The sequence below is a fragment of the Puma concolor genome, chromosome A2 (genome assembly GCF_028749965.1).
Source record: "Puma concolor isolate L17-30 chromosome A2, mPumCon1.1.hap2, whole genome shotgun sequence".
NCBI classification, from domain to species: domain Eukaryota; kingdom Metazoa; phylum Chordata; class Mammalia; order Carnivora; family Felidae; genus Puma; species Puma concolor.
In genome coordinates this window covers 171,597,791-171,625,239 of record NC_141668.1, presented here as the reverse complement: position 1 = coordinate 171,625,239, position 27,449 = coordinate 171,597,791, and the positions used below count along the sequence as shown (strand labels likewise).

Sequence of the window (27,449 nt, the reverse complement as noted above, 5' to 3'; positions counted from 1 at the left end):
CAAGCGGGTGACTACTGAAATTGACACCGATGCCCACATGCCTTGCAAACTATAAAGTGGGCGAGACGAAGTTGTATTTTAAACGTTTTGTTTTGTAGCGTTTGCCTGCGACCTAGTTCCTTCACTCCTTCCATTCACTTAATTTTACGACGACGAGTAAGGGAACTTATGGCAGGCGGGGAGTAAGCGGAGTCCCGCGGCACAGGTCACCCGAACGACCCGACTGTCCCCAGAGCCCGTGGTCGCGCGCCGGTCGCCCAGCTCCGGGCTGCAGGGCCGTCCTGCGGGGCGCTCACGGGCGTGCCCGGCGTCCACCCGCGCTTCCATCTGCGGACGGGGCCCAGCGGGCCCTCCCACCCACCGTCACCGCGGTCTTGCCTGCAGCCGCCGCTGCAGCCGCCATCCCCTCCCGGGAGACGAGTTCCGGGAAGTAGCGGAGGTGCAGGCGTGGGAAGGGGCGCCTCCACCCGGCGTGACCCCGCGCCGGGCGTGGCCTTTGCCCACGGTTGACCCCGCGCGCCACTTCCGACCTGAACTCAAACAAGGAAGCCAAGCCGCGCCTGCGCCCCGCGGTGCCTAGCTCGGAGCGCCTCAGCGGGAACGCGCACGCACGCAGCACGCACGCGGCTCGGCCCGCGAGCCCCCCTCCGCGGGGTGGGGCCGACGCCGGCGCGGGGGGGGACTCCACTTCCCAGAACACCCTGCGGCGACGCCGAGAGCCGAGGAGGACCGAGGCCGCCGCGCGGTGGTGGCTACCGCACGCAAGGCACGCACGCAGGAACGCACGCACTTAGGCGGGCGCACCCCTGGCCCCGCCCCCGGAGGCCCCGTGCGGGAGCGCGCCCGGGCGTGCGCAGGGCGGCGGCGCGGGCGCGGTGGCGCGCGGTGACCGTTGGCGCTGAGGGGAGGAGGCAGCGCGGCCGCCGCCGTTGCGCAGATCCGGGCCGCGGCTGTGGGGAGGGCGCCGGGGCCGGTGACCTTCCGGAGGCGGGAGCGAGCCAGGGGGCCCGGGACGCCGAGCGCCGCCGCCATGAACAACTCGGGCGCTGACGAGATCGGGTGAGGACGCGCCGGCCTGCGCCGTCGCCGCCCAGACGCCGCCCCGGCCCCCGTCAAGGTCACGCCGCCGGGCCGCGCTGGGGCCCGGTGGCCTGGGGGTCCGCGTACCCGGGACGCGGCGAGGGGGGGGGGTGGCGAGCGGGATCCTGGGAGTCCGGCGTCCCGCCGCTTCCTGGCTAGGGCGCCCCTGGGAGGGTCGGAGGGGACCCCGCTGCTTCCTGCCTGGGGTGGACTCGGAACGGGAGCTCCCGGCGGGTGGGGGGGGTGTCAGGACGTCCCCGCCGCCGCCGCCGCGCCCGACTTTCCCGCTGGGGGATCGGACGCGGGAAACTGGGGATCCGGGTCGTCTCGTCCGCCCCCCACGCCTGGGTTTTTTCCTGGGGGACCCGGAACGGGGCTCTGGGAGCGTCCGCAGGGACCCCGCTGCTTCCTGGCCGAGCGGGACCCGCAGCGGGAGCTCCGGAGGGGTCTGGGGCGCCTTGTCTTCCGCCTCGCTTGCACTTCCCGGTGGCGGAGCCCGAGCGGAAACGGGAGGGTTCTGGGGCGCCCGGGGCTCCCCCGCCCCCAGCCCGCGCACCAACTTGGCGGGTCGGCGCACGTGGCGGGCCCGGCCCCGGAGTGCCAGTTCCGCCGCCGCGCAGAACTTGTTCCAGCCGGGACTCGGGGTGGCGGCTCGCCCCGTTTCCGCTCTTGGCCCCTTCGCGAAGTGCTAAGAACGCGGAAGGTTCGCAGACCGAGGGCTCGGGGGCGAAGGTCACGGGGGGGGGGGGGGCGGCGGTCGGGGCCGGAGCCCTCGGCAGCGTGTCCATCTCCGCGCGCCCGCGCCATCTGATGGGTCCGCAGCTGGAGCCCCTTGCGGCTCGCGCCCCGCGACAGACGTGCCGGGGGGTGGACAGCAGAGGCCCGCTTCCCGGGGCTTCTGCTTGAGCAGCTACTAGTGGGGAGTTCGTGTCGTAATTACAGCCCGTGTGATGCTCACGCGGCCCGGAGCGGAGCCCGAGATCCCCGAGGGGCTCGGAAACCCATTTCTGTCCTAGTTCGGGGCTCGGACTAGTTTTCTTTGCAGACACTGGCTCCTGCCCGGCCGGCGTGGTTTTTCGGTTACATTTCTCCGGCGGCCCCGGGGCGGGTGTGCGTGTCCCCACTCCCGGAGCTTTGAAGAGGCGCGGGTTTGTGGTCAAGCGCTGGGTTCGGTAAGTCCTTGTGCGGCCTCCAGGTCCAGGTTACACGGGCGGACCTGACAGGCATGTTGTGCCCCCCCCTCCCCGAAAACGGCACACCGCAGCGGCCCAGGAGGGAGACCCTTAGCTCCCCGCTGAGCTTGTCAGGAGCGGCGGGGGGGCCTGGACACCTGTGTTCTTCGGGTCACGTAGGTGGTGGTAGGTGGGGGGGGGGGTCGCAGTGTGTCCAACTGGAAACCAGGGAACAGGGACACCGTGCTCCAGAGATGGGGCAGAGTCTGACGGAAGAGAGCGTGCACCTGTCACCTCCCCATGGCCGTGGCCTTCCAGAGCGCTGCCCAAAGTGCGGGGTCCCTCACAAGGGCCAGCAGCGGTTAGGAGGGAAGGGAGCCTGGACACCCCGAGACCGGCCCTCGGGTGTGCTGCCAGGGCCCGAGCCCGGGTCTGCCGAGGCCGTGGAGCTGGTGGTGGGGCCGGGGGCCGGTGGGCCTGGTTCCCTTCCCCTCTCCCCTCGAAAACCCACCCCGATTGCCCACCTTTGAAAGTTGTCAAGACAGGGGTCCCCGAAATCTCTTCGTGTTTTGCAAGTGGAAATCTGTTGCCAGGAAGTATCGATCGGTCTCTTTTCCCAGAGTATGCTTGTCTCTACTCCGTCCAGTGGGGTTTCGGGGTCTGCTTTGGTCTCCTTGCCACCACATCCCGGGGCGGGGGGGGCGGTGTCCCTTGGGCCCCCTGACGAGCCCTGATGCCGTTTCCCGTGAGGGGTCCGCACCTGCCTGCTTTGGGGTGGTTCCCACGCAGGAGCTCCTGTTGTGCCTAGAGCCAGGTGATGGTGATGGCAGATGTGACCGGGACGTGACAGGTCTGAGTGACGTCCCGTGAGCTGCATCTTCATCTCCAGTCTCCTCCGCTCTGGTCTTTGGCCAGCCTCGTACTGAGGGAGCTCTTGATAGGTGGGAAGGGCTTGCTCCCCCTTTGCTAACGGGAGCCCTGTGTGTGGGGCGCCCACCAGCATACGAATGTACTCGTGAGTTTGAGTCTTCAACGAAAGAGAGCCCCGCCAGGTGGTGACCGTACCTGAGCTGGCTCAGGTTCCTCTGAAGCGAAGGCTGTGGGGAGAGAGGAGGCTGGTGAGAACCGGGGTCCCGACTGTCCCAATCAGCCAGAGCAGAGGGAGGGCCGGGTCTCGAGGGCAGAGGGGTGATAGGAGCAGCAGCGTCACGTGTGGCCACATGGAGCAGATGTGTGACGGGCTGATAGCCTCCCTTCTGAGCCAGGGACCCGGGGACGGACGCTCACCTTGCTGGGGGTGGCACTGAGCCCTCGTTCCCCTGCCGTAACCTCAGGAAGTTGGTTTCGTGGAGGGTCTCGCGATTCTGACTCTGGAACCGGTGCGGGCACAAGGCTTCAGGGACCCCGAAGGCGCCTGGGATCTTGTGGGTGCTCGTGAGCGCTCGGCAGGGGCCAGTTCCTGTTAGGACAGAGCCCGCTCGTGTGGTGGAACTGGAGAGAGGTCGGGGGAGGATTTCACCTGGCACGTGTCTTACTAGTAGGACGGGGCCAACTGGACACTCTCAAGGGGAGAGTCCGTGGGAGAGAACTGATTCCAGGGAGAGAAGGCAAGGTGGCGTCCGGGGCGCTTTGAGAGGCGGTGCGGGCAGGCAGCGGGAGGCCGAGGCCGCTGGAGCCAGAAGCACAGAAGGTGGGTGACCCCAGCAGCCCAGTGATCCTCTGAGTGCTGGCAGGATGGGGCCAGAGGCCGGGCCTTGAGGGGCAGGGACTCGTTAACTGCCCGCTTTCGCTAGCGCCTGGGAGGTGGGAAGAGTCCTGACGGTCTGGTCAGAGAGGTCGTGCTTGGGGAGGGGGCCATTTCTTGCAACGTAGGGGCGGTGAGACCTGAACGGGTGGAGGGTGGAGATGCTCCCGTTGGCATTTTGGAGCTGTTCTGGGACAGGGTTTCTCCCCGGCCCTGCTGCCATTCGGGGCATCCTGGGCACCGCGGGGGCGAGCAGCATCCCCGGCCCCCTCGCACTCAGGCCCGGGAGCACCCCCGCTTGTGATGATCTCAGACGTCCCCAGATACTGCGCAGTGTCACCTGGGGGCAAGATCACTCTAAACGAGACACCTGTCTGGTGTCTACTCTTTTCGGCCCGGTTCCCAGTGTGTCCCTGCCGCTTGTTCCCCTGGTTTAGGTCTCGTCTCCCGTAGCGGGAACTAGTCTGACGCCTGCAGGGGGGGTCATGGTGTCGGGAGACTCTCTGGTCGAGTTCGTTCTGTTTTCAGGTTTCGCATCTGGTCGAGCACCTTGACCGGTGGTGCGCCCTCCTCACAAGCAGAAACTCACCCAGAGTACCTCACCAGTGACACCCTTCCTAGAGCACCTGCTGGGAGCTGGGCCCGAACTTTGTCCCCCAGGTCCAGCCCTTTCCTCTGCAGGGCAGACCGAGGTTTAGAAGGGCAGGGGACTTGCCCGGGGACCCCTAAGACGAGCCAGAGCTGGGAGTCCCGTGCTCTTGGTGAGCCAGGAGAGCCCTTGTAGGGAATGGCAGGGATCGGGGCCAGGCCCAAATGTGTACATTTTGTCCCTCAGTGAGGTGGTGCTGTCATCACAGGGTGACTGTCTCCATCACAGTGTCACACCCTGTCAGAATCGTGAGTAGCGTTTTCAGCAGCAGGTCACTTGTTTGAGGCTCTTGCCGGGTACCAGGGTGTGTGTGGCGGTGGGGGGGGGGGGGGAGCTTACAGTGGAAGGCTGCAGGCATCGGGAGTTAATGCCAGGCACTGGGGGTGTCCTGGGGTTCTCTCCTGAATGTGTCACTCAACCCCCACAGTGGTCGGGAGGGGGGGTGATCTCACTTTGCTGGCAGGAGGGAAGCCTGAGCTGCTGGGGGCAGGGCCGGCAGAGGCAGGTTCTGGGGTAAGGGCTGAGTCCCAACACTTGCCTTCCGGGTCTTTTCTTCTGTTGCGGTGGGAGGACCAGAAGTGGGGTGGCTCCCTGGCGTCTGGGCCGGTGCTGTGTGTTCCTCCTCGGACTGCTTCCCTCCCTACGGGGAAACAGGACATACTTAGGGACACAGGGTCCCAGTGTGACCGCACCAGAGGAGCAGGAAAGTGCGAGCATGGGCTCTGGGTTGCGTGTCTTTAAGTTGAAAGGGCTGTTGCCAAACAACCAGGATCAGTCCCGGGCCCTCCAGAGCTAAGCTAAGCTCTGTCGCACTGCTGCCTTACTGGTGGCTGTCTCACCAGGCACGGTGGCACTTTCTGAAGCCTGCGAGCATGCTGCCGAGGGGCAGAGCCTGCAGTGGCTGGCCTGGGCCGGGGGAAGCTGCCGAAGATTTACTTTCTGGCAGAAACAGCACGCGGCTGCCCTAAAGTACACGGAGCTGGAGCGGGGCCGTGCTCCAGAGCAGAGTTCGGTCTCAGTGGGTGGGCAAGGGGGAGAGTCCACCAGGGCCCGGTGCCCGGGTTACCCTTGCAGAGCCCCTTCCGAGAGGAGGTCGGCAGGAGGGCACGGACGGCCTCTCCCTGGCTCTCTGGGTGGTGGTATTGCCCATTCCCCCTCAAGAACCTGGCTCTCGGTCACCTGGGAGAGCCAGGAGGTCCCCTTGGCCGTCTGCGGGGTTCAGGGGCTGTGGGGGGGCCCCTGACTTTCCGCTTCTGCTGAGTAATGACTCTCGTGTGCTTAAGAGCAGGGAAGGGCTGGGGGGGGAACCACACAGTCAGCCGTCCGCTTCGTCTGCAGGGTCCCGTGTGTGAGCACCCGTTGACACCTGAGAGCCACACGCTGCCAGGTGAGCGTGTCTAGGCCGCCCCGGGATGGCTGCCGGGGTGAACGGTCTCACACTCGGCGCCGGGCGTGCATGCACATCCGTGTCGACCGGTCAGGGTTTTGCTGCCCGGGCAGCAGTGGAGCCGTGCCTGGCCGGGCCCGGCTGGACCTGCTAAACGCACTGTGGTCTCTGAGGCTCAGAGGTTGGGGCTTTGTGCTGGGGCTCTGGAGGGGCCCTACGCAGGACCTTCCGGAACCCGTTGGCACCTTGTGTCTGCGGACCAGGGAAAGCATGCCCTCGGAGCAGGAGGAGAGGAAGTAGAAAGTCCGAGAGCAGCTAGCGCTGAAGCCTGGAGCTCTCCTCCCCCACTGACCAGCTGTGCCTGTCGGGGCAGGTCCCCTAGAGCCTGCAGCCGGGAGACCTGGAGTCCTGTTGTTTCCGCAGCGAGGGACATCTCTCGGAACTTACGGTTTTATAGACCTTGAGCTTGCAGAACGTTGCAAAATGGTCACCAAGGTCCCTAGATGCTCTTTCCCAGCCAGACTCCCCAGGCTTACATTTTGCCCCATTTGTGCGTCCCCTCCCATACTCTGCGTCCGTCTTTTGTGAAGTATCGGGGAGTGAGCAGAGCCCTGTGTCCCTTTGTGAACAAGAATATTCTCTGAAATCAGCACAGCACAATAAAACGAGAGCACAGCGTTGATGCCTTTTTACCATCCAGTCCACAGGGCAGTCTAGGTTGTCAGTTGTGTGGGTGATGGTATTTCTGGTCTTTTCTCCTTAATGTCTGATTTTGAAATTTAAATAAGGGCTGGAACCAAGACTGGTCAGACGAGTTCCTTCCTTCCTTCCTAGGCCTGCCGCTGGTGAAGGATTGGGTTGCTTGGAAGGATACCTGCTTATGACCTTGCCGTTTTGGCTGGAGGCGTGCTAGATAGAGGCTGGTGTGTGGCTCAGAAAGTTAGGTTTTGTTTTGTTTTGGTGAAGAATGCTTGAGGTCTCTTTTTCCTGCATGAATTTGCGTTTTCACAGCAAACCCTTGTTCGCTACTGTGTGGAAGGGGTGGGCCGGCACGTGGCTCCGAAGCGGCTCCTCCTCCGGGGTGCCAGCCGGCCTGGGGGCCTGCAGCCACTCATCGGCTGGGTGCCGGGCCCTGCGAGGGCGGGCCGTCCTGAGTCCTGGCTTGCTCTGGGCAGCGCCCTGGGCCTCTGGGGAGGCCTCCCTCCCCTGGGAGCGTTTGGAGGTGGGAAGGAGCCTGGCCTGGCTCTGAAGGGTACTAGGAGACACGGACTTAAGTTAATGAGGCCTAAATGGAGGCCTCCCCCTGCTGCTTGATCAGCACGTTTCCTGAAACTTGCCCCTTACGGAGCTGCCTCGGCCAGATGTGCCTGCCCGGTGCCCCCCTCCCTGGACCGTGGCGGCCGGCTTGCGGGCATTTTGAGGCTGGCACTGGGTACCTGTCTCGTGGTGGGAATGGTTTCTCACGCACCGTGCGTGAGTTGCCTGTTCTCAGAGAACAGGCCACGGTAGGAACGAGCCCAGGGCGGGCACGCGGGGGTTTGTCCTGGGGTGGAGGATGGGGCACCCTGTCTGGCAGCCCTTCTTGGTTGCTCCGGAGTGCATTTGTCTTCAAGTCGCGCTCAGCTGCAGACGCTGGGACCGCGGAGCCCCGCGTCCCAGATGCGGACTGAGCCTTGGCCACCCGCTGGCATCTGAAGACCAATCAGGTGGCATCCAGGTCCCACTCTGAGGGTGACAGCAGTCATGCCCCCTCTTCCTGGGGGACGCCAGCAGCACAGAGCCGCCACCGCTACAGTTGAAGCCCCTCCTCTGCCGAACCCGCTCTCTGGGTTCGTGGGGGGCCCGAGCGGTGCCTGAAGGGGCCTGTGGGTCTTGGAGATACGTGTGAGCTCTGCCCCAGTAAGGGCTGGAGTAGCTGTAGCACGCTGGCCTGTCCTGGGACGTGCCCCAGTGCCTCAGTTTCCAGGCCTGGCCAGCCCGGGGGCATTGGGAACGGTGGACACCACCCTGTGGCCTGTTGGCGTTCTAGACCCCGCTAGAGGTGGGGTGTGCGGAAGAGGCAGGTAGGTGATAGTGCGATTCCTCTTAGGTTCCAGCCTGGGCTGCCTTGGGGCAGGAAGTATGGGCCAGGGTTTCAGTACTGAGTGATCTGTGGGTCCTTGCTCACGACCATGTGGACAATACCTGAGGCTGTAACCTAGAGCCCCCACCCCTGCTGCCGCTCTGGTTTGTTGAGTGTGCTTTCAGACCCGACTTCTAACTCCACGGTATCTGCAAGAGCAGTGGGGAAGTGTGCCCCGTAACCGCACCCCGGATCCTCTGCGGTTTGGGGGCTCCTGCTGGTGCATTTTGCAAGGTCTCGTTTTCTCACCGGTTTGGTCGGTGACGGTGTGCGGCTCTGGATGTGTCGTCTTTGCTTATGCGTCGTGACCCTCGCTCCCCGTCGTCTTGGTAGGTCTTGATGTCGTCTTTCCTGTCTACACCTGGCAAGGCCGGGCGGTGGCCACGGTGGACACACGTCGTTGCCACGATCGCACGGCACATGTAGGCACATCTCCACCAGCTTCTCGTGGATTGCCATCTGAGGAGGGGGCAGGTGGCTGACATGTTTGAGGCAAGGACTATCTTGACCCTAAACGTGTTCTTGTTGAATTGCAGGAAGCTCTTCGTGGGCGGTCTTGACTGGAGCACCACCCAAGGTAGGTGGTGGGGACCGCCTGTATGCCAGGCACCGTGCCTCCCCTTGGTCGTGAACGCGTGTGAATTTGTGTCTCGCTACTACTTTTGTGGGGGAAGGGTTTCTTTCCTTCTTGGTTAGCTTACTGTCTTGAATTCTGGGGAGGAGGGGCGCTGGACCGGGAGTCGTCCTGGAGTCCTGGCAGAGGTAGGGGAGGGACGTGGAGGGCAGACGAGTGTGGAGGTCTGCAGGCTTGCTGGCGCGGTCGCCGAGCTCAGGCCCCGGGCAGGGCCCTAAGCAGCTTGTGGTAGTCGACGTTCCCGGTGGCCGCCTGGCTCCCCTCACACTTCCCTTTTCAGATTGCCTTTGGCCACTGCCGTTGTCAGTCGCACCCCCGCTAATTCACGCAGAGACATGTGCGTCCGTGTCTAGGATCCCCAGTCCTTCCCCAGGGGCCTCCTGCCCTTTCCGTCTTCAACCACCCCCGTCCACTGATGTGCCAGTTTAAGAGTTGCTGGTTGCACTTCCCAGGTCAGCCTGAAGGGCCAGGAGCACGTGTGCGTGTGTGCTTACACACCTGCTGTGATACTGTGCTTAACGCTCTGGTGTGTGTGTCTGTGTTTTTGTCCCAATCTCTGAGCAGAGACTCTACGCAGCTACTTTTCCCAATATGGAGAAGTTGTAGACTGTGTGATCATGAAAGATAAAACCACCAACCAGTCTCGAGGCTTTGGGTTTGTCAAATTTAAAGACCCAAACTGTGTGGGGACGGTGCTGGCCAGCAGACCACACACACTGGACGGCCGAAACGTAAGTGTCCTTCCTCAGTCTACCACCCGCATCCCCCACCCCCCACCCCCCCCCGCCCTGGCCCTGCTGTGCGTGGCCCCTTCAGCTGCGTCTGCCGCTGGGCTTGAGAGGTGCTCACGCCAAGGGGTGTTTTAGCGGGGTTGACTTAAGGGGTTGCAGCTCCGGGCTGAGGCTGTATGACGGAGTAGGTCGTGGACTTGGGGTGAATTGACGGGGGGCACGTGCTTGCTGGCCGTGCCGGCACCTTTTCTGGAGGAAATAGCTTTGTGCTCACGATGGGCTCGTTTGAAACTTCTACAGATCGACCCAAAGCCATGCACACCTCGGGGGATGCAGCCGGAGAGGACACGGCCGAAGGAAGGATGGGTAAGGGGCCGGGCTGGGTGAGGTGGCCTCTCGGTGTGTCGTGTGCGTTCGTGGCCACAGTCGGAAGGAAATACGCACCTCTGATCTGGTGTCTTTGCTCCTTACGATTGAGAGCAACAGAGGCCCAGTTCGGTATCTGAGCAGCCGAGGGCTGCTCGGATCCATCCAATGGCGCACGTTGTTCATCTCATAGCCGAGAGAAGTGCTCTTACTAGTCTGTCTTAGCGGGAGGAAAAAGACTGCTCGCACCCGTTTGTGATCCGGAACGGTCCGTTTTCTCCTCACTGGTGGTGGCTCTGTGCCTGCCCCAGGGGGGGACCCCGTGTCAGAGCGCCCTCTGCACCTGCCCCCCACCCCCTCTGCTTGCCGGCCGTGCCTGCCCAGGTGCTGCGGCTCAGGAGCAAGGGGCCATTTGCCCGCGTCCAAGAGCCTGCTTGCCAGTTGTTCGAACAACTGAGTCAGGATCCACCAGTGTGGCGGCTCCTCAGGGATTCTCCGAGCGGCGTGTGGCCCTTGGTGCTTGGCCAACTGGAGCAGACCCGTCCTCCGTCCACTGTCACCTGTACCTCCCTTTCCACCACCCAGCGGGTCTCAGAAGACTGTCATCCAGGAAGCCTTTGTCCTAGCAGAGAGGCCTGGCCAGAGCCGGGCCAGAGGCAGAGGGCACATATCTGATCAGCATGTCTGGGCCAGGGCCCGAGAACCTGAATTTCTAGCAGAGTCCAACTGCTGCTTGTAGACAAGGGCTTCAGACCCTTGCAACAGTTTTTATTTTCCCAATTTCCTATCAGGGAACTTTCCAGAAAGATCGGAAGAGTAGTACGTCAGGTATATCTGTTCGCTTCATCGATTGTTAATATTTTCCTGAAGTTGCCTGTGTTTCTGTCTCATCTCTGTATCTCCCGCTCCTAAGTTCTGGAGCGTGCAGCTCCTGTAAGCACGTCCTCCCACAGAATACCCACCCCCACAGCTGAAGCGGCGGCCGTGGTGCCCAGGGCCACCTGTGTCCAGACAGTGCACTCGTGGCTCTGGGCTTCTTCCACAGGTGGCTGTCATACCTCTTCTCTTCAGACTGGAACCGAGGCCGCCACGTTCACATTCCATTTGGTTACTCGTGTTCTTTACTAAGACGGAACGGTCATGTAGGGTAACCGCATTTTGATGGCATTTGACCCCTGCGTGGACCTGTGAGACCTCGCCCACCCCCAGAGTTCAGTCGTGTTGTCCAGAGCGGCTAGGACGACGTAGTCTGGGAGCCCCGTGGCCAGGAAGGATAAGGGTCATGTGAGGAATGCGGTGGGGAGGCAGCCCCCTAGGAGTAGGGGCTGAGGTCTGGTCCTCCACCTGGAGTCCAGCGCTTCCCTCCCAGGCGTGAGGCCGTCTGCAGAGAGGGAGGGATCGCTGGGGTCAGTTGAGGCAAGTGGCTTCTCAGTTACTGCAACTTCCCATGGTCCTCTCCGGTCACCCACTAAAAACCTGGAAAGCTGTTTTCATCATCGCGGCCACCTTGCCCTCCTGAGGCCTTGCTTTTCAGATCGTGGAGCCTTACACTTTACAGCCGTTGTCGTTCGGGATAATTACGCACGGGACCCACCACACGCTCCGTGCACACGCATTGGAAATGCAGTGGTGCCCGTGCTGCCGGGTCCCTGTCACCTTGGGACTCCCCGGGAAAATGGGAAAAGTTACAATGGCTTGCCAATTGTGATTCTCTTTGGATTTAGTGGGGTTTTGGACTGTTTGGGTCTGGCTTTTCGCTGGTTCCTAAAACCAATGCTGAGTGTAGCTCACGTACGCACTGTAGAGAGGGTTGTGAGGGTTCCCTGCACGGACTAACCATTTTTTCCCTCTTGAAACAGCAGAAAGGACCCAGGAGCGATAACAGTAAATCAAATAAGATATTTGTCGGTGGGATCCCTCACAATTGCGGTGAGACAGAGCTCAGGGAATACTTCAAGAAATTCGGAGTGGTGAGTTGTTCTGGGCCGGAGCACGGCAGGGCGGGGCGGGAGTGGTGGAGCCGAGTGTCCACAGAGGTTAAGCCTGGCAGCTGTCTCCTCGGGGCCTGTGTCTTCCCCAGAGCGGGCCCGAGCCCAGGAGAGGGGATGTGCGGCTTTTCCAGGCGCACAGTCGCTCGCCAGGCCGACCTCCCGAAAGGCCCTTCCGGTCAGCTGGAGGTGCCACAGTGTAGGGTGCTAGGATAGTGTTGGGGAGAAGCAGGGGTTGGTCTGGCGGTGGGAGCCAGACTTCTGTGTCTCATCACGGGAGGAATGTTCTAGCCCAGGTCCTCAGAGCAGCTGTGCAGACCCTGCCATCTGGGAGGGTGCCGGCTCGGGCCCTGTGCTGCCCTGCTCCGGCGGCTCGCGCGTCCTGTGGGCCGCCGGGCACTCATACCCTGGCCGGGTGTCGTTGAGAGATTCTTGAACCTGTCACCTGCTCGGTTTTTCCTCAGTGACAGCAGACCTTCTCCCCAGGCTGGTTCTATTCCTGGAAGAGGCTGAAATCCATTAGAGTCTTCCTGGGGGGTTAGCATCACTTGTGCTCGGTTCTAGTAGGGCAGGCAGAAGAGGAGACGGACAGCATGCAGGCTCCTGGGGGGAGGAGGAGGGGCGTCCCAGTCACCCGAAGCAAAGGCGTGGGGTCACCCCGGACCCCGACGGGCCGCACACCCTGTTGGTGGGCCGTCCCCTTGCCCTCCCTACTGCCTGTTTGTCGGGGGGGCACCTGAGTGTGCCAAGGGCCCGGGCCCCGAACGAAGGGCGCCAGGGCGTGTGGCGTTGTGCGCTCAGGGAGAGAAGAGATGCCGTCCTGGTGGACGTCTGTCAGGGAGGGCTGAGCTGAGCTGACCGGGACGTGGGCCCTTCCATCCTGGCGCCTGAGCCTTTGGGCTTGTCTGCGAAGGGAAAGGCGCGCTGTGGTCCTCACCCCCTGCCCTCCAGCTGGAGTGCGGGGCCGGGTCCCTGGTGTCCCGGTGGCTCCGCGTGAGCACTTGGGGCAGAGGTGGCCTGTGCTTCCTGTCTCGGGTCCCGTGAGTCTCGGGCGTCAAAGCCCTTAAGGCCGGCCTCGGGGCCTCTGGACTTCCCCGGGGAGTGTCCGCACGCAGCCCCGAGCTGCCGTTGCCTCGGGAGTTCTGTGGTAGCCAGATGTGCTCGTGGCCGCCCGTGGCACCCGGATTCTCGAACACCGTCTCTCTTGCAGGTCACAGAAGTGGTCATGATCTACGACGCAGAGAAACAGAGGCCTCGAGGTAAAAGAGATGAAGTTTGTCCTTGACCTTCCCCTTCAGATGGCAAACTATCTCACGATGAGGTGGTGGTGGTGGCGAGCATTGCCTCAGAGAAGGATGATTTGGAGACATGATTAAAACGTAGGCCCTTCCTGTGCAGCCCCAGCCTGTCTGCTTCCCAAGGTCAGGCGTCCTAGGGTTTTTTTGGCTCGTTCTTTTGAAGTTTTTACAACTTGACATGAATTTTAACACGGTTTCTGTTTTTAAATGTGTACAGAAAGATCGGTGCTCTTTTTCAAATGGTGCGCTCGTCACTCAGGGCCGCGTCCTGCTCAGAGTCCCCCCGCCACCCCCGCCCCGCCCCACCCCGGCAGGCCTCATTCCATGGCGTCAGGCTAGGTCTGCCCCAGCTCGGCTTGAACGTGACTTGACTTTACTCATCCCATGCTTTTTTTTTTTGTTTTTCTTGTTTCCTGTTCCCCTAAGACTGGGGCAGCGGGAGGAGGGTGAGGAGCTGCCTCAATGCATCCCCATGAGGTTCCTGGGGCTGGGACAGCGGGCACCCAATTTCTGTGCCCCCCCCTTTTCCTTTTTTTCTCTTTTTTTTTCCCCCTTTTTTCTTCTTCTTTTTTCCTTTTTTTTTTTTTTTTTTTTTTTTTTTTTTTGTGGCTGCTGCTGTCTGCCCGCCCGTATGATTTGGTTCATCCACCGCTTTTGGACCGGCTGTGTGAGCTGCCCTGCCAGTCTGGGCGCCGTGCAGCCCGCGCCCCAGCCCCGTCGGAGGCCCCCCTAGCGCACTGAGCCGGCGCCGCCGCAGCATGCGCCCGCCATGCTGGAGAATAGTTTGCCATTTGAACTTCCTTCCTTCTCTTCCTCCATGATAAGTGACGTATCCTCACTTCATGTCGATTAAGCTGTTAAGTCTTAGCTTAATTTTAACGTAGACATACATGCTTAGTGACGTACTTAAGTGTCTCATAGTAAAGTACAGTAACGTTAAGTAAGTTGTTTTTCCTTTTCTCTCTGTGAATTGTTTGTGATTAACGATATCTCTTTAGATTTCTCTTCTCCAGGTGCTAAATTATATCACACAGGTACAGGCCAGTCCCGCAGTCAGAGGAGGGAACGGGCTTTGCTCCAGTGGGGTGTAAACGAAGTTTCAGTGTGTTTCTGTCCGCTTCCTCAGTGGTGATGTCGCCTCTTGACAGACAGATGCGTCCCTAGACGCCCCGCCCCGGGGCTCCTTACCCAAGACTCACCGCCTCTTGCGCTATAACGGACCACGCCAGCCCTGTGGTTGCAGACACTCCTGCACTTTGGGAAAATGTTAATTTTTAAACCTGCTGTTCATCACCCATGTTGTGTTCCACTATTTGCCTCGGGTCTTGTGAAACTTCAGGACGTGGAATCCTGAGGGCTACTCTTAGATTCCTACCCCTGGTCGGTCCCCTGAGGCCTGGCCCTGGGCCCAGGGAGCACACTGAGCTGCCGTGGGCTGGGGGTGCGGGCAGGAGGAGGTGGTGGGGAGAGCGCTTCGGGCTTGGCCTTGGGACCCACGTTCCCGTGGAGGCTCACGCTGCCCTCCTCCGCATCAGGCTCTGAGTCCCTGCGAGCACCCAGACCAGCACAGGGCAGCACAGGGTGGGAGCGACCGCAGGAGCCCCCAGTGGGCTGGGCGGGGGCGCCCAAGAGAGCCCATCCCGCTTCCTCCTCTTCCTAGGTCTTTTCCAAGGCTCTGCCTCCTTCCTCCCTCTCTGCTCATTTAAGACACTAGCCCTGTCCGTGTCCGGGGGATTCTGCATGTGTCTCACCGGGTACAGCGAGACTCTGACCCTGCCCCACCCCCCCACCCCTGGTCCCGGCCGCTGCCTCTGCTCGCCTCACACCTTCCTCTCCGGCGTCTCCCCGCTCCAGCTTCTAGCTCCCCCTGTTTGTCTTTCGTCCTCGTCCCGCTGCCGCGATTCCGCTCCTTCTCGCACGCCGTGTGCAGATTCTTGTGTGAGTGTGTGCATAGTCACGCTCGGGCACACGCGTGTGCAGACACAGAAGCCTCCCGAATCCTGGGTGTCCCTCTCTTCCGGCCTCATCCAAGTTTCTGAGCTGTCTTCCCCCCCCCCCCCCCCATCCTCTCCAGCAAGGTTTTGTCTCCAGTCCCACCTGGTCCAGCTCCAGCCACTGCAGCCTCAGAGCTCAGAGTCCCTCCTCCATCAGCTTGAGGGGCCCTGGGATTGGCCGCTCCTCCCCGACTCCCCCTCCCTGCCCACTCTGACTCCTCAGCCCAGGCCTGGGCGGCAGGCGGCACTTTCCCCGCACAGGCCCGACCCGGGCTCTTCCCGTCGGCCCCGCCCCCGCCCCACGCCCCTCTCCTGCCCGGTCCGGGCTGCCAGCCCTTCCCCTCAGCTGCCTTTTGTTCTCCGGCGTCTTCTGGCGGCTCTGTGCCGCACGCGTCCTTTTGTGCTCAGAGCAGACGGGCCCCGGGGGAGACAGTGCAGTCGACCGAGGACCAGACGTGCCACGTTAGCCGGGCGGTCACACTCACCCAGACCAACCAAACTTCGTTTATACTGCCACTTTCTTGTGTTTGGGAAATGCTAAATTTTTTTCCCGTTAAAATTCTCTCTTTGATGACACGGTGCCTCTCGCTCTTGCTGCTGACAGCAGAGTTTGACCTGCTGGAACCCGTTGTGGCCTGTATCTTTGTGTATTTTACTTAAGTAGATACGTACAGATAGACACCTGTATACATACGTATGTTACTTCGAGAGGACTCCTTGGGCTTACCCAACAGCGTTGGATAAGCTTAGCGAGGCACTAACTGTGTAGAGACCGTACTTCTGTTTAACGCGCTAGAACGATATATGGCTGCTGTCAGCACTAGTTGCAAAGCAAATTGCAAGCCGAGGGGGAGAATCCCGGGTTTCAGAAAAGCAGACGCGCACCCACGGCACACACACCCCCCGACGGAGGCGGAGCTCTCGGCCCGCTCCCCTGCCCCGGGGGAGCACGGCGGCCCCCTCCGCCGCGCGCTCTGGCTCCAGCCCGGCGCCCACCGTCTTACCGCTCGGGCTGCCGCGCTCCGCGACGGCCTCCCCCCCCCCCCCCCCGCGTGGCTCCCCCTGTGTTTCCACACGGAGCCCCGCCTGCGTCACCGCAGCCGCACACACTCGGCTTCCTGAAACCCTGGGGCGACCCCTCGGCCCGGCCCTGATACTGTTCATCACCCTGTTTTGTGTCACAACGCCCTGCTACCTTGATTCACTCTTCGTCGTTGGCTAGGTTTTGGATTTATTACTTTCGAGGACGAACAATCAGTGGACCAGGCTGTCAACATGCATTTTCACGACATCATGGGCAAAAAAGTGTGTAGTTGTAGTTTTATTTTACCTTAAGACCAAACCAAGTCTTAGGCAACTTAGGGATTTCACTGGAAACACAGATTCCTTAACGGTAAAGGGGGCTGGGTCAGTCGGGGAGGGCAGGGGGGGGTCTGCCAAAGCTGGGGGCCCATCCTGCCCGAGGGGCTCTGCTCCCGGCACCCCTCGCTCTGGATCCCCCTGGGACCGGTGGGCGGGGTGGGCCCCGGCTGAGGGGCTCAGTCGGGGGGGGGGGGGGGGCTTGTGGGCTGGCCTCCAGTGAAATCGCAGGTTGTCTCAGGCTTGGTTTCAGTGACCACTCCTTCAGATGTCTGTCCCGCATTCTGATTGTCTCAGCCGCCCCGTAACGTGGGGGGCGGCGAACCCTTGAAAACCGATTCCGTGTGAAACCGAAAGAGACGTAAACATCCTGAAGGATTGGTTTTTTTTAATTGGGTCACTTACTGTGAAACTCCGGCCCCAAGCACATGCTCTCGGTAGTACTTACCTCCGTGCAGTCAAGTGACCTCTGGTTGTCCCGTCTTCATACTGTGTTGCTGCCGCGGACGCGGGCGGCTCGGAGCTGTGGTGGGGGGGGGCTCACTCAAATAAATCGCTGGTAGAAATTCTGCAGCGTGGGGTCCCTTAGCGTTAGCAGAGGCTTATGCAGGACTCCCGTCTCGGGCCTTTCAGAACCTGCTCTGTGCAGCCCGGCGGGCCACGTGGGTGCCACAAAGCCGGCACTTCCTCGTTCCCTCGGCCACCAAGCCCCGGCCTGGTGACGGGGCCGTGGCTGTTTTTGTCAGTTAAGATAGCGTGCGGGCAATGAGGCACCACGGGGTCCTGCCCCTCCTGCCCCCCCCCCCCCCCAGCCCCGCAGCCCGCTCCCCGGAGGTTGATAAGCACGGCCGCGTGCGCAGCTGTGTGCATCCAAAGGAGGCTAGTGCAGGTGTTGTCGCAGGCTTAATTCTGTCTGAACCCGAGCGAGCACACACAAGTCTCGGTCCGACGTCCATCGAAGCTTTTAGTTCAGAATTTGCATGCAGATCTCAAGGACGCATGCCAGTTACGAACACAAGTGCAAAGGAGTCCGCGTTCGATACTTGAAGGTACCGTGACATTTAAAACTTGGACGGAGCCTGGGCCCGCTCTAGGGGCAGAAAGGCCGATAAGCGCACGGATCTGCTCCCGTCTCCAGGCGGCCGTCCCCGCCCCGGTTTTGTAGGACGCATCGGTGTCTGAGTCTGGTCTGCACGGAGCACAGAGCGGAGACTGAGGTGGCTTCTCGGTGTGGGGCTCAACTTGTACAGTAAGGTGCACACGGGCGGGAGCCCCCAGCCTCGCCCTGTCCCCACGGCCCGACCTTCACTGGCGGGCTGGCTCCTTAGTGGGGGTCCCTCCAGAAAGGCCTGGGGTCCCCCTCCAGTTAGAAGCAATAGGGTGAGTGACTGCACCCACATTCCCACAGGAGGACGGTAGACGTTGTTTTTAAACAAAAGTTACGAGGGCTGCTTCGCTTTGTCAGCAGGAACCAAATTCCCCTAAGGAGGGTGCGTGAAGACTCGTTAGTTGGAGTTCTTCGAAAGGGTCCCTTGGTCCTGCTGTCACATCGCCTTGAGCTACCGGGAATTTTGTTCCTCTCCGTGGAGTGTCTTTGGGGCCCCAGGAACGTGGCGTCTTTGTGCCTTTGTCCCAGTCCCTGTGTGTTAGACAGGAAGGGGTCTTAGGGCGCCACTGATGGAACTTTGAATACATAACGCTTATTAGCTCATCAGACGATGAGACTCCAAGGAGGACTCCAAGTGGCTTTATTGTCTCTTCTCATTAAAACTTGTCATAAAAAAACAAAATTTCAAGGTTCTCAGCTGCCGAGGCAGCCCTATAATTGGGGGACAGAGGCTGCGGAAGGGAGGGAGCTGTGTGGTGGCCACAGCGCCTAGTGCAGGTAGGACACTAAGGTAGGGCACCTCTGGGTCCCCGTTCCCCCCCCCCCCCCCCCCCACTGCTGTGGCTCCTGACAACACCCGACAGGAAGGGTCCTGGGCTGCTGACCTAACACAGTATGAAGATTGCTTACTGATTCAAATGTCCATTTTATTGCATGTTTGTTTACTTTTTTTGTTAGATGTAATGTAAGATTCTCTTTATCACATCCATTCCCTCTGACATTATTTTGAGTTAATTGAGATTCTTTAAGCGTTAGCCTGGGGAAGGTAAGTCCTTATCTTCCATTAGACATTTTAAATAAAAAACGTAAGGAAACCAACTGTGTTTCTCAGGTATGAGCTCACGGCACAGGGCAGGGCGGGTGGGCTCCAGAGAGGCCTCGTGCGTGTGGGCCCGGCTGCTCCCCGACGTGCTCCGTAGCGGCGGGCTCCTGCCACGCCGGGGCCCTTGGGAGGCCCGGGGAGAGGGCTGTGACTGTTCGGGCGGTCCTGATCTCTGTGTCCCTGGGATGAGGAGGCCACCGAAGGAGAAAGCTGTCATTTTACCTTCACTGAAAGGCCCCTTGTTACCCAGAACTCTTGAGGGTTCTTGGCCTTCATTCGGTGCCCCGCAGCGGGTGGGGCTTAACACGTCTTACGTTGCATCTGTTGTACCTGAGAAACATGTTTTAAGCAAAAAAAAAAAAAAAAAAAAAAAAAAAGAAAGAAAAAAATTTAATTAAAAAAAAAAAAGAGAATACTGGCCTAAGGTTTATAGTTAAGTTTTAGTTTTAAGTCATAATAAGATGCTAAGTGTAGTCATAAGTTATCAAGGGTGTGTCCGAAGGGAAGGGGGTCCGGGACCCTCGGCATCTCCCTAAACCACAGCTCCATTTGTCTAGGTGGAAGTTAAACGGGCCGAGCCACGTGACAGCAAAAGCCAAGCGCCGGGACAGCCAGGTGCCAGCCAGTGGGGCAGCCGGGTCGTGCCCAGTGCTGCTAATGGCTGGGCAGGCCAGCCCCCACCCACGTGGCAGCAAGGATACGGCCCACAAGGTGAGGCCCCAGCACCCAGAACCGGCCGGGCCCCCGGGTGGCCGCCTCAGGGGTTTCTGCTCGGGGCGCCGGGGTCCCAAGCCCGCGGGGTGGTGGGTCCACGAAGGCACAGGTGGTACTCCCTGCTCGTCCGGCCCCAGGGTCTCCTGCCCAGCAGGTTGGCGTGCGGGCTCCATGCTGGTCCCCCGATAGCACGCGCGCCCCTAGAGGGGCACCTTCTGGTCGGCACGCAGACCGGAAAGGGGCCAGGTTCCAGGTCGTCACCTGGTCCGTGTGGAGGACGGTGGTGTGTCTGGGCCGTAGCCGAGTCCCCGTCTGTGGTTTGGGCAGATGAGTCTCAACCGTAGTTGGCAGAGGGCAGTGAGCATCTTTACTCCAAGTACCGTGCTCTGGAGGAGGGCCTCCCAGGCCCGAGGGAGTAGTTCGATGCCTCGTGCTGACACCTTTGCTGTCCCCGGGGTCTGTGGCAGTGCCTTGGGGGTAGGGGGATGGGCAGAAGGACCTGGTGGATTTGAGAGTCCGTCACTGTCACCATCACCCCCTCTAGTGGGCCTGGCCTGGTCCTCTCGGGGGCCCAGGTAAGATGCTCTTAGGGAGACTGGGGCTTTTGCCCCAGAGTCCTGTTTCCTTCACCCTCTCGGTCTGCTCCTGCTCCTTGGGCTGTCAGATCCTCGTGATGGGTCAGCAGAGTGGTTAAGGACAGCTTGGCAGAAGGATTGGGGTGCCTAGGGGCTCCAGGACAGGATCTGGTAGCCTCTACCCCCTTTAGTGTCCAAGGAGGGGCAGAAGGAGGTCAGGTGGGCCTGTCTGCATCCAGAGGCACCTGGCGCCCCCTCTTTGGGCTCACAGAGTCGTCTTTTAAAAAATTCTTTATTGCAAAAGAACACACAGCCCTAGAAAACCAGTTATCCCGCGTGCCCGCTAGCTCGGCTGGTGGCCGGCCCCGAGCCCCCACCGCCCAGCCTGAAGTCCCACCTGTGCCTCCCAGCCCCTGATCTGTGGGTGTTCCTCCCACCCTTTCTGGTGGGTTCTGTGGAAGGGCCGGGGCCACCTGACCCAACAGGCTTCTCTTGGGAGCCCCTCCCCCACCCCAGCCCCCATCCCATAGAAGCAGGACGCGAGCGGCAGCTCTTTCCCCATACCCAGGTGCTGGAGAAGCTCTGGGGGTCACGCCTGTGCTCCTGGTCTACCACGGGCTCCTCTGACGCCTTCCTCGGGGCTGGGACATCCCGCCCTGGTGCCCACAGTGCAACAGGACGCCAGGCCCCTCGGGTGCGTTTCCAGAAGGGCTTCTCACCGGCACAGCCAGTGCTGTCGGGGGGAGCGGGGCTCAGCTGACGGGCACCAACCACCCTCTCTGTTTTCCTGTTTAGGAATGTGGGTACCAGCCGGACAGGCAATCGGTAAGTCCTCATCATGGGCAACTGAGAAGGAACAGGGTCCGAAATGGGGCAGCCCCGCGGCGGGCCAGGGTGGCCCGGAGCCTCATGTACCACGCCCTTGCCCTCACCTCTGTGTCCTGTGTTACAGGTGGCTATGGACCGCCCCCTGCGGGAAGAGGAGCCCCCCCACCGCCGCCACCGTTCACCTCTTACATTGTGTCCACCCCTCCCGGAGGCTTCCCCCCTCCTCAGGGCTTCCCACAGGGCTACGGTGCCCCTCCACAGTTCAGTAAGTCCTGTGGGCCCCAGGAGGGGGGCTGGGGTGCCGCGTGTCCACGCCCCTCTGCTCGGAGGGCAGTGTGGATGACACCTGTGTCGTCCAAGATGAGCGTGCCACGTCACTGGGGCGGGCCCTGCGAGCGGTCGCAGCACGGGGCCTTTGGACCTGGCCTTGTAACTTGTAACAAAGCAGCGAAGGGCTAGAGGGCATACGAGCTGGAGTCTCAGTCCTCCTCTGTTCTGCTTTGTTCCCCGGGCGGCTGGCGGCTGGCAGGCCTGCAAGGTTCAGTGCTCGTCCCCGGTAGGAAGGGGCGTGGCCAGGGCGCCTGGGTGGCTCAGTCGGTTGAGCATGTGACTCTCGTCCCCTCTGCCCCTCTCCCCTGTTCGTGCGTGTGTGCTGTCTCCCCGCTTCTTTTTCTCTCGGGGGGGGGGGGGGGGGAGGGTTTAAAGGAAAAAAGAAAAGGGTGTGGCCACTCCTGGTGACTGGGTCTTCGGCAGGAAAGAGACCCTCACCTGATCGAGTGTGGCTGGCCACTGCTCTTGCCCTGCGGCCCACACAGACTGTCCCCCGGTCTTCCCGCTAAGACCTTGGGCGCCCACACGTGTTCTGCTTTTGGGATGCACCACAGGCTTGGGTCAGTCACGTTTTTCGGGCTCCACGGCTGCCCGTGGCCCGGACCACATCACATTTTCTTTTTCTTTTTAATGTTTGTTTATTTTTGAGAGAGAGAGAGAGAGAGAGAGAGAGCGAGCAAGCAGGGGAGGGGCAGAGAGAAGGGGAGACACAGAATCCGAGGTAGGCTCTAGGCTCTGAGCTGTCAGCAGAGAGCCCGATGTGGGGCTCGAACTCATGAACCGTGAGATCATAATCTGAGCCTAAGTCGGACGCTTAACCGACTGAGCCACCTAGGTGCCCCAGATTTTTATTTCTAACAAGAACACAGGTGGATAGAAACCGGTTTTCTGGAGCCCCCCAGGACAGAGTGTGGACAGGCGTGACCCCCGCCCTCGTGAGAGGCTCACTGTGATTCTTTTTGTCTTCTCAGAGCACAGATTGTGCTTTGTTAGGCAACTGGTTTTGGTTTTTTTGAGAGTATTTCAGTGCAGTTACTCCCTGTGGAGTTCCTGTCTGACACTCGCTGTCAGAGGTGCGGTGACAGGCTGCCCCAGGCCCATCCGGGCACCCCAGCCTTCCAGACCATCGCTAGTCCGCATGCTGCCTTCTCCCAGCTGGGGCACATCCCCGGGACCTGGCCACTTGGTGCGTCTCGGCAGGAAATGGCGCGGGCAGCTCCCGTAGGCTGGTCCGCAGTCGTGCGCTGTGTGTGTGTCTTCCTCTCCTGTTTGCGCGCAGGCTTTGGCTACGGGCCGCCGCCTCCGCCGCCGGATCAGTTTGCCCCGCCTGGGGTCCCTCCTCCACCTGCTACTCCGGGGGCAGCACCTCTGGCCTTCCCACCGCCTCCGTCTCAGGCCGCCCCCGACATGAGCAAGCCCCCGACGGCCCAGCCAGACTTCCCCTACAGCCAGTACGGTGAGTGGCCGCAACTCTCGCCCGCGCTGGAGACCTGCGTTCGAGGCCTGGGGCCGGGGCTCTGGCCCCGCCGCCTTCCGCCTTCCTCCCTGCCAGCGTCTGTGACGGAGGCCCGCTCTGCTGGGGCTTGTCAGAGAGCGTCCGGCAAAACGAAAAGAAGGATCTTGGTCTCCTGGGGTTTTGCTAGGCAGCTGTCTGAGAAACGCATCGCGCGAGTGGCAGGCGTCCCAGGGCCTGTGGGTTGGGGAGCCTGTGGCTGTGACCGGGCCCCCGGGAGGATGGTGCGCACGGGCTCAGTGGGGCGCCCCCAGCAGGCACTGTTCCTTGGTCTCGTTTTCCAAGTGCAGCGTGCAGGGAGGGCACCTGTTGGCCACGTGGGCTCGTGGCTCTGGTCTGTGGCGGGCGCTGGCGAGGGCGTCACCATGCTTCACTGGAGGGGCCGGTCGTGGACTAGGTGCCTCTGAGCCCGGGGGTCTACGAGGTGGTGGCCCGTGGCCTGCGTGGGAGGGGCTCGTGAGGACGGGGTTGGGCCCCGTGTCCTGGGTAGAGCAGGCCTCCACCCTGGGCCTCCTGCCACCTCTGCGGGGCCACGCAGGCGGGCTGCCTGTCTTCTGGGGCTTCGGGGGCTCCTGGCGCTCCCGTGGGAGCCGTGGCTTCGGCCCACGTTTCCTCGCCTGGGGCTCTGCTACTCCCACGTGGTCGTTCACACTGTGTTTCGCCCAAGACTTCAGTGTCTGTGCGTGAGGCTGTTCTTGCCCTCGATCGCCGTTCTCGGCCGGCTGCTCCCAGTAGCCCGGCATCGCAGCAGCTTGGCCCCTTGGCGCCGTGCCACGCCACGGTCCCTGAGTGCGTGGGTTGTCACCCCCCCCCCCACCCCAGCAGAACACGTGTCCGGCGCACGAGCAGCCCCGGGCGGGGGCGTGCTGACCGCCAGCGTGGCCCCGCCCCGCCCCTCTGCCGAGGCTGCCCTGGGGTAGTCACCCTGGTCTCGTCTCTTGCCAGGCCTGGCTACCTATTCTCAAGACCCGTCAGGCTTCGGGCCCATACTTTGTTTACACTCTTATGGTCAGGCTGAGCAGTGATGTGGCCTAGGTAGGTGGCACCTTCTCATCCACGGTCCCCACTCTGCCTGTACCGGGCAGCGGGCACGGCCTCCTCTGCCGTCCTGGGCGGGGGTGGACCTGGCGGTGCCCTCTGGGACGGGGGCCCTTGCCGGGGCGAGGATCTCAACTGGCCACAGCCCCGTGGGCCCTAGAGCTCTGCCTCCACGGGCAGCAGGCGTCGGCGCCCCATGTGCACCCTCTACTGGGGATCCGGGGGCCTTGGGGCACGCCTTCACCCCAGGCGTGCAGGCTGGTGCCGGTCCCCTTTCCAGAGTGCCTCCCACGCATTCTGAGGTCAGCTGCAGGCTCTAGGCCCTGTTCCGAGGAGGGCCCTGGCCCGCCCGGGGCAGGCTCTGTAGGCACGGTGCCCAGAGTCACTTACGCCTGGCGTTGGGTTGGGCACACAGTCTTTCCTCACACCCGTCGGTCTTAGGGAAGATCCCAGGTGCGGTCAGCTCTGCAGAGAGGACTGTCTCGAGTCTGGGGGTCACCCTGGAGGGAGGGGCCTGGGCTAGGCTTGCATTTCTTAATCGCTGGGAATTGTGCCTGAGCTCCCTGCCTGCACCCCTCCCCCCCCCCCCCCCCCCCCCCGCCACCCGGGTGCATCACACTGAAGATTAAACTTTTTAGAAACCCTCAGTCTACTGAGCCGGGCCGGGTCCTCTTAACATTTCCGAGCTCAAAGGTCTCCAGTGGCCAGGGCCCAACCCCAGGTCCTCGGGACTGGGTGGGGAGGCGAGGCCGAGGTCGGATGGGACAGGCTGTGGGGTCCTCCGGGTCTCCGAGCTGCTTTTCCTTCTGCACAGAGACTGTGGTCAGGGCCCTGCGGGGGGTCGGGACGGGCTCCACGGGCACGGACCGCTCCCTGGCCATTAGGGCGAGAGCTGCCATCCCGCCGCAGCTCACCGGGCTCCTTTCCTGCAGGTTACGGACAGGACTTGGCCGGCTTCGGACAGGGCTTCTCAGATCCCAGCCAGCAGCCCCCCTCGTATGGGGGCCCCTCAGTGCCGGGCTCGGGGGGCCCCCCCGCCGGCGGAAGTGGCTTTGGACGAGGTCAGAACCACAACGTGCAAGGATTCCACCCGTACCGACGCTAGCTGGCCGGCGCCGTGTGGACGTCGGGGCGGCCGAGACCCAGGATTTAAAACTTGTGAACTCGTGACAATCACAAACTTGGCAGAAAAATAGCGGCTCACCGTTGGGGGGAGGGGGGCGAGAGGCTTTTGGAGGCGGCTGTGGGTGTCTGGACTGAAGTTTTTAAACATATTTCTTTCTCTAACCCATCAGCACAATAAAAAAAAGTCACTGGTTCAACAACAGGGTTTAAAAAAAATGTCTTCAGCTTTAATTCAAAACTTCAGGTTTCTTTTTCTTCCTTTTTTTTGAAATTATTTTCCTGAGCCTTTTGTTTTACCGTATATTGTAAACTTTTATGTTAAAGAAAAAATATACATTTACAAATTGTGAGATTTTTAAGAGAAATTTTCTACGATGTATACTGGCTTATTTTTTAATTTAAAGCAGGGTTTCCGTCGGCACTGGTGGCAGTGAGGGGCGTTTCAGTGCCTCACTCCTGGCTTTGAGGGTCGGGGCTTGTTGGTCCAGAAACTCTGGGAGCTTACAGAAAAAGTCTACTGAGCGTGTTTTGTTTTTTGTTTATTCCTTGCTTTTGTCGACTGACCTGCCTGGCAGCGCCCGCAGGTGCGCCGTGGGGGCCGCGCCCGCCCAGCCTCTGCCGGCGCCGCCCCGCGTCCGCCCCGGCAGCAAGGACACGGAGGCCTTGTCAGCCGCTCTCCCGCGCACGTGGTTTCAGGGCAGGGCGTCCCCACCGACCAGTTTGACCCTGGTTTGAATAAAGAGAAGTGCGTTTGGATTAGAAACCCACGTTGTGTGCTTTTATTCCCTCCTTGCTGTCGGCTGTGCGTCCCTTCTGTGTCCAGGAGGAGCCCGTCCCTGCGGGAGACCTGTGCCGGCCCTCCCCACCTCCCGGGGCTCAGGAGCCAGGCCCCACCTGCCCGCGTGGGGAGCCGGGGACCTGGTGCGAGCTGCCGGCCCAGGCTCCAGGGGCTCAGCGGCCACCCGCCGAATGCCAAGGGAAAGGTGCTCGGACGGATCCGGGTGGGTGGGGGCCATCCCGTGGCCGGGGCGGGAGGCAGCATGATGGCCCCGGCTCCTAGAGCTCAAGGACCAACGGTGGAGGTGAGGGAGGAGGGAAGCCTGAGCCAGGAGGTGGGGAGGGCTGAGCTCTGGCCAGCGTCCCACGGCGGCCACCAGGTGTCTGCCAGGCCTTTCCAGCCCTGGGTATTTGGACCTTTCTGTCCCTTTTCTTGACTGCTCCTTCCCCAGTGAGAAGGGGCTGACGCTCAGCGAAGGCCCTGTTTGCAGCCCCAACGGGAGGGGGAGTCCGTTCGCCTGCGCACAGGGCTTCCTGCTCTGGGCCCCACTTCCTGTGGGAGTGGGGAGGGGCTCCTGGGTCTGGGGGAGGCTGGCCCTGGGGATCCGCTATGAACCAAATGGGTCAGTCCTCCCCTGTTCTGATGTGGGGGGTGTGTAAGGGCCCCCGTGACAGATCACCACCCACCTAGGGCTTAAAGCCGCTCACAAATCGTCTTTGACAGTTCTGGGCCCCAGGGATCCCCGTCTCCCACCTTTCCCGGCTTCCAGAGGCCCCTCTTCCATTCTCACGGCCAGCAGTGCGGGGTCCGCCCGTCTCTGTCCCCTTCTCATGAGGACCTCGTGTGGACGCTGGGTACCCAGGGTCACCCCCGCCTCAGGCCTTGCTAAGGTCCCCTCTGTTGCGTGAGGGGACAGATCCCTGGTCCCAGAACCAGGTCTGGGGTCTTTGGAGGCCGTTATTCTCTCATTCTAAAGACCACAATGAAGATTTTAAAGCGTAAAAAGAACGGATTGCTCCAAAATGCACGGGGTGCCACCACAGTGTGTGGGGCTGGAGATGAAGTACTGAAGGAAACAGCCAGTAGCCCTCGTCCCCGCCCACAGCCCGCTCGCGATCTGCGCTAGGGAGGGTGGCTCAGCCCAAAGGCGAAGAGAAGCCCTCAAAATGCCCCTGCGGGGCCGCAGCACCTGCCCGCCCCCGCCAGAGTCTTCTCCCTGCCCTCAGGAGGTGCCGCCACAGCCGGTTTACAGACGAGCAGGACCGGGCCTTCCATCCACGCCGCGTGCCATCGCGACGTTTAACATGAGCTCCTTTCACTTGTGAAATTCTCTGTAAAATTAGGGTTCCCTGGTGAGAGGCCGTCGTGCAAACGACGCACGGATTTCCAGCTGGCCAGGAGCTCCTGGGACCCCCACCTTGCTCTGCTGGGCACAGGCGAGCCCCCTTCACACCCTGAAGGACACGCCCCGTAGCCCCCAAACCCCGTGCTTGTGCTGCGTCGCAGACAGGGAGGGACATCCCCTTCTTTGGGAGGGTTTAATTGGCTCTACCCGCAGGATTGTAGAAATGGTTGAGGAGGCCCAGCTTCTTTCCAGACTTCTGTTCCCCCCAGGCCAGCCCCGGCTCCCCACAAAGCCACTGGTCTAAGCCAGACCCCACCCAGCAATCCAGCTTGGGGCCGGGAAGGGGCTGAAGCCTCAGTCGCGGCCGTGGGCACCGTAGAGTCAGCTGGGTGGTGGGGCGGTGGTGGCAGCACCCACCTCCTTCCTACCGCAGGGTCTTTGCACGCTGGCTCCCTCTTCCTGGAACTCA

At 61.6% G+C, this 27,449-nt stretch overlaps 1 protein-coding gene across 5 annotated transcripts; it reads left to right on the top strand.

The window, feature by feature from the left end:
* The first annotated feature begins 811 nt into the window (after nt 1-811).
* DAZAP1 (DAZ associated protein 1) lies at nt 812-25,620 on the top strand. 5 transcript variants are annotated; one of them, XM_086699696.1, is made up of 12 exons: nt 812-1,059; nt 8,691-8,731; nt 9,353-9,519; nt 9,820-9,885; nt 11,748-11,855; nt 13,084-13,132; nt 16,388-16,470; nt 19,292-19,445; nt 20,819-20,848; nt 20,976-21,116; nt 22,461-22,637; nt 24,665-25,620. In XM_086699696.1, exons 1-12 carry the CDS (start codon nt 1,031-1,033, stop codon nt 24,835-24,837), a joined length of 1,218 nt encoding a protein of 405 aa, XP_086555822.1. In that variant the 5' UTR covers nt 812-1,030; the 3' UTR covers nt 24,838-25,620. The 5 variants fall into 5 exon arrangements, with proteins under 5 accessions (XP_086555822.1, XP_086555821.1, XP_086555819.1 ...); XM_086699695.1 differs by having other exon boundaries at nt 813-1,059; nt 11,745-11,855; XM_086699693.1 differs by lacking the exon at nt 812-1,059 and adding an exon at nt 2,229-2,252.
* The last annotated feature ends 1,829 nt before the right edge of the window (nt 25,621-27,449 follow it).

Excerpts from the sequence above, each read along its gene's own strand:
- DAZAP1 (XM_086699694.1), top strand. The coding sequence starts at position 8,452 with ATGCGTCGTGACCCTCGCTCCCCGTCGTCTTG. Across the intron at positions 9,520-9,819 it reads ACACACTGGACGGCCGAAAC|ATCGACCCAAAGCCATGCAC; the intron begins GTAAGTGTCCTT and ends AAACTTCTACAG. Across the intron at positions 11,856-13,083 it reads ACTTCAAGAAATTCGGAGTG|GTCACAGAAGTGGTCATGAT; the intron begins GTGAGTTGTTCT and ends TCTCTCTTGCAG.